Source organism: Juglans regia, chromosome 15, assembly GCF_001411555.2.
Source record: "Juglans regia cultivar Chandler chromosome 15, Walnut 2.0, whole genome shotgun sequence".
NCBI lineage: Eukaryota > Viridiplantae > Streptophyta > Magnoliopsida > Fagales > Juglandaceae > Juglans > Juglans regia.
This window is the reverse complement of record NC_049915.1, coordinates 10,685,161-10,690,358: the sequence shown is the minus strand read 5'-3', so window position 1 is coordinate 10,690,358 and position 5,198 is coordinate 10,685,161. Positions and strand designations below refer to the sequence as shown.

The window sequence follows — 5,198 nt, the reverse complement described above, 5'->3', positions numbered from 1 at the left end:
CTTGACTCAAGGAGAAGAGGCAGAGATCAAGACTATTTATAGGTATTTTAATTTATAAATTTATTAGTGTTAGGTTTAAATAATTTTTAATAAGTGCGTCCACAAACTCATTTTAATAATGTATGTTTTATTTTTATGTAATGGAATCTTTTACACCTAGTGCTTTATTAAGAAGAAGACATTTTAAGATTAGTAACATTCTGGTCCCCATGTCTTCCAAAATTTACTTCATTTCTAACCCTAGAGAGGGACAGTGTTACAAGCATACAATTCTACTTATCCAAGATCCAGAGATCATGTGGAAGGCTGTTGCACCCAATACATAGATGTCAATTTAAGTGATCATACATAGAACAGTGAAGAGATTACTGCATGTATTGGGAGAGATTCATGGTACAGAATCTCCTAAATTTGAATCCTCAAGAGAAAAAATATCATAAAATTGACTCCAACTGCTGCATTTCTTGGTCCAAAATTTCACGTTCATCTTCTGTAATCATATAAGAATCAGCTACAGCCTTCCCCTTCTGAAGCACATCAGAAGGTACAGTTTGGAGGAGGCTGAAAGATGGAAATCTCCTTAGCTTCCTTGGCTATTTACATGTCAATTTGTGAAGTATTCTACTGAAACGAAGATTGTGGCACAGATACTAGAAGCCAGTGTTGAGTGACGATATATGATCTACTCAAAGCATTTTACCTGTCCAGGGCATTAAGGGCCATATTAATCTTGCCCTTCATTGATTCAACCGAGGCTTCTCGATCATTTCTTGATGCACGCAGAAGTAAGGAATCAAGTTCCTCCAACGCTCTGCAGAAGTGGAGATTTCTCTAGACTTGAGTTTTGTTCAATGACAATTGTAAACTTGTGGATATCACAAAATCAGAATTGGTCATGTTTGTTAGCTGAGATATTTTCAAAAAGAGATTCTCCTTGCAACTCGGTCACCAAGAGAAGGAGAGGGCTGTCTCCCCTGGTGAGCCATAGGTCCAATCGGGTCTCCAATGGGCCGAGAAAAGGAGAAAAAAAGGATCTTCTAATTAAGAATATTTCATCATCAAGTGCATCAACATACTAAAGGTATGCCTGTGTTTTCTTTTACGTACATTAACATGCACACCTGATCTGTATCCTGCATAAGTTATTTTAGGGTACCCTCCTAACTGAGCACAGCTCAGAGGCTTGATAATGAATTTAAACTTCAAAGTGACAGGGGGAGTTTGATTCAAAAAATATTAACTAGGGCAGTGCTGAAAACCTGCATGCATTTTATCTCCATAGAGAACCATACTAGCTATTTAGGCAAAACTACGCCTTCAAATGAGAGAAACTTGCAATCAGAAAGTGAGACACCCAAATTTCATCTATTTTAGAAACAAGGAAAAGCTAGTGAAATCTCAGTCTTATGCAACCAAAACCTGACAAACAAAATTCCTTTCATGCAGTATCACATTTGAAGATACCATCTGTAACTTTTGAACTAGAAAGACCAAGGCATGCCAGTTCTTCCAATGAACCCCAAAATGGGATTATAGTACTACTGTTACAGAAAACACCAACAATCTTGAAAGAGATTATTTATTAAATTTTATATTATTATTTGAAAAACTGAAAGAGTGAAATGGAAGTTAAATGCTTACTGCCTGGACCAGCAGAACAAGATTTTATAACAACGGGTTGGATATCGCGGTACCCCAGAATGGTCTTTGGTGTTAATCTAGTGATTACAACTTCTGAAAAATGGGTCTCACCTCCAAAACACCACATTGTTAAGTGTTTTGATTTTCTAGGTAGACAGGCCGTATTTTCCACTGTTATGTATATCAGATTGCAGGGCATGATTAGGGATAAACTACAATCTATGCCTACTCTCCTTTGCATAAATAAATTGCTTAAAAATCATAACGATGTTCATCAAGAAAGTGATATACCTGAGGCATTGATCAACACTGTTGGAAGCACTGTTACCATTGCCTTTGTCCAAAGCATATTGTGCCACCTACAGTCCCAACAAAATTTACTACGCGCCTAGGATGTATAAAAGAACTGTCTTAACGCAAACATAGAAGAGCATGGGCATTGATAAAGGATATATCATCTCATAACCAATGATGATAAGAACAGTCAGATAACAATAAGGACCAACAAAAGGTATCACTGTTTGATGTACACGAATTGCAGGAAAACTAAAAACATGCAGTACATAGTCCCCGAGCATAATGCAATGCTCGTTAACTGAACTTCTTGAGCACTAGATCAGAATGGCTGATCAGATTATCTATGGAAAAATCTTAAAGACTATTATTGCAATTAAACACCCACACAGGACTTTGGTTCGAAGACTCGTGGCTGTTAGAACTGAGAATGATTTTTGAAGTACCAGAATACATGAGGTGCATACACTTACTACAAAGAGTAATATTTGAGGTGCATATGTTGAAGAATTCTAAGGCAGCCTTCTCGCATTCTAGTGAGAGTAAGACAGTCATCTAGTCAGAAACTACCATAAAGAAATGCAAAGGCGCCAAGCAATCTAGTGAAGTCAGAAAAACGTTTCTCAACATAGTCTAGCACAGAGGTTCTAGGAAGTCTCAACTTACAGCTCGAATATTTACACGAAGGGATGCTGCAGGGCCAGAGCGTAGTAGGGATCGGCAAGCAGCATATTGGGGTTGCTCAGCTTCTAGAGATTTCTCTGTACTAGGAGAAAATATATGAGTATTATCACACCATCTTTATACCGTTTGGGCAAAAAGATACTTCTACTCCAAAACTGTCAAGTCCTCAATATGGTACCCAAAATCTCACTTTTGAGATAATGCACCCTCAGGCTACCACTTATCGTCAGATAACACCCCCATCCAATTTTGCTGTTAAATTGGACAGAAAATGACTCATGGCGTCGTATTGGGATGTGAAATTCCAAATATGACATTGTATTATTTTTAGGAAAAAAGGGCCTAAGATAAATTAGAAAGAAGGTAAACATATCAGCCTGGGGGCTGGTCTCCCTCTCCTCTCTGTGATATACCAGTGAGGGGTTGGCTTAGTCCCTCCCAATGCCAGGAGAGGATGAATCCAGGAGGGGGCAGATCCACACTCCCCCTTTCTTTTTAAATATTTTCAGGCTCTAAGTTCATTTCCATCATTTTACCTCTGAATGTGCCACATGTCAGACATGCTGCATTTTCTGTCTGATTTAATGTCATAATTTGATAGATGATGCTATTTGAGAATAAGTGGTATTTTAAGGCACAGTATCTCAAAAGTGGTAGTTTGGGTGGTATATTAGAAAAAGGCAAGATGGGTTGGGGGTACAAATTGTATTTTTTCCCCCTTGTGCAATGCTTCACAACAAGCCAAACACTAGAGGGAGAATGCTTAAAGTTGATTTGCAAAAGGAGAAGTAAAAATGGAGCAAGAATAATATCTAACAAAGCAGAAAGAAGTAAAGACATGCACCAAGACACATGAGCACTCACACAAGAGTTGAGAGACAGAGACATTAATCCACAAATGGAAAATCAAACTTGAATGCATCAAAACAAAAAATGAAGAAAATTTGAATGAGATTCTAAAGAAAGAATACACACTAAGAATTAGTAGTTAGATGATATTCTATTCATATTATAATATGGTCAAAGCATCACCAGAGATGCAAGAGTAAGGCCCTGGATAAAATTCATAAACCAGATAACAATGAGTCTCCATACAAACAAAAGGGTGATGCCAAAAAAAAGTTTTAAAAAAAATACCTAAGTCCTTGATCTGTGATTGCGTCAATATGACAGCTGGCACATAAACCTCAAGTGGGTCTAGTTTTTTCCTGGTTATTGTATCAGAAGAAGAATTAGCGACAAGGATACATTCTGTATGAAATCAGACTGTAACCCGGAACTTAAAAAATGATCGAAACCAAAATTGACTTCGATCATTCTGTATGAAGAATCATTGTACTAGAACTTTCAAGGACACAAGCTTTTGAAGTTCTGAAATGATGACATCGACGTTGAAGTAATCCCTAGAACTGAACTGCTTTATACACACAAGTATTGATTCACCAAGCAAATATTAGGAGGAAAAGAAGCCATGCCATAGTCACTACCTTTTCACGTATTTATCAAAAATGCTGCCCGCGATAGCATCTATCAGAAAACAAAACAGAATAAAAACCAACAACAACAATAATGCAATGCAAAAACCGCATGCTTACCAAGAAAATGCAGGAAACACCACTCAATTAAGCCTAGTTCCTACTTGTTTTTTTTTTTTTCCCTGCTCTGATCTCTTTTTTATATAAGATTTAATTTATAAGTAAGAAGAGTGTGCCGTTTTTGTTCTTCATATTACCCTTTGTTATTCTAAAGCTCTTCATATTATATACCCTCAGCTGCAACGACTACCAAAAGATTAGATGCCGTCTTTGGACGGTCCATTTGTCTACAAAGAAAAAGCAGTCTAAAGAAATTTAAATTTGAAGAAACGTCCAAACGCCACCTTATGCTATTTTATCTACTACATGACTTGCTTTTCTGGACAACCAAAAAAGAATAGTGTGAGGCTTACAGTTGGGGACAGAGAACAAGTGGGAGAGGACGAAGGAGATGGATATCAATCGCCTGCTCTCCCGCCGTTTTGAGGGTGACAATGCGCAGTTCATTCGAGGCAATTTCCTCTGGGCTCTGGCGACGGAAGGAGGGCAGGTTAAGGGCTTCGCGCTAACGTACGCAGGGGTGGATAGCATGACCATACCGACAGAACATACGACCCGCGTTTTCTGTCTGGGTAGTTGCCTAGGCTTCTCAACTCTCTGAGACTCGCACGGAGCTTATCCGTTTGTTCCCTCTCGCCTTTCACGAAACATGAATGTAGATTTACAGATATGCCATCCCCATTGTAAGTATCTTTGTTTCTTCCTTTACACCTTGGACCAATTTTTTTTAAAAAGATTTTTTATCAAAAGTAATAAATCAATTATCAGGTTCGGGCATTTTTGTAATCGGAGACCTCAATTTTTAATTTTTACAAAATTGATACATAATTTCAAAAACTAACAATTATATACTTCCCTTAATTTTAACGACAAGATTGAAACGTGGCATTAGTATTGGAAGGGATAAAATATTAAGTCCAAATAAAAAGGCTCAACCCATCAAATGGCCCTTCCTAAAAGATAAATGAAAAGAGAATGAGAAGA

The 5,198-nt window shown here is 37.6% G+C and overlaps 1 protein-coding gene across 1 annotated transcript; it reads right to left on the bottom strand.

The window, feature by feature from the left end:
* Positions 1-212: 212 nt before the first annotated feature.
* LOC109020478 lies at positions 213-4,860 on the bottom strand. The gene is made up of 7 exons (XM_019002944.2): positions 4,568-4,860; positions 4,107-4,146; positions 3,757-3,827; positions 2,602-2,696; positions 1,933-2,000; positions 701-811; positions 213-561 (listed from the first exon to the last, which is right to left on the bottom strand). The coding sequence occupies exons 1-7, from the start codon at positions 4,749-4,751 to the stop codon at positions 435-437; spliced, it is 696 nt and encodes a 231-aa protein (XP_018858489.1). The 5' UTR covers positions 4,752-4,860; the 3' UTR covers positions 213-434.
* Positions 4,861-5,198: the final 338 nt, after the last annotated feature.

Coding starts and splice junctions, on each gene's coding strand:
- LOC109020478 (XM_019002944.2), bottom strand. CDS start 4,751: ATGGTCATGCTATCCACCCCTGCGTACGTTAGCGCGAAGCCCTTAACC. Junction 812..1,932: donor AGTGTTGATCAATGCCTCAG/GTATATCACTTT, acceptor CCACTTCTGCAG/AGCGTTGGAGGAACTTGATT. Junction 562..700: donor GCCCTTAATGCCCTGGACAG/GTAAAATGCTTT, acceptor TCCATCTTTCAG/CCTCCTCCAAACTGTACCTT.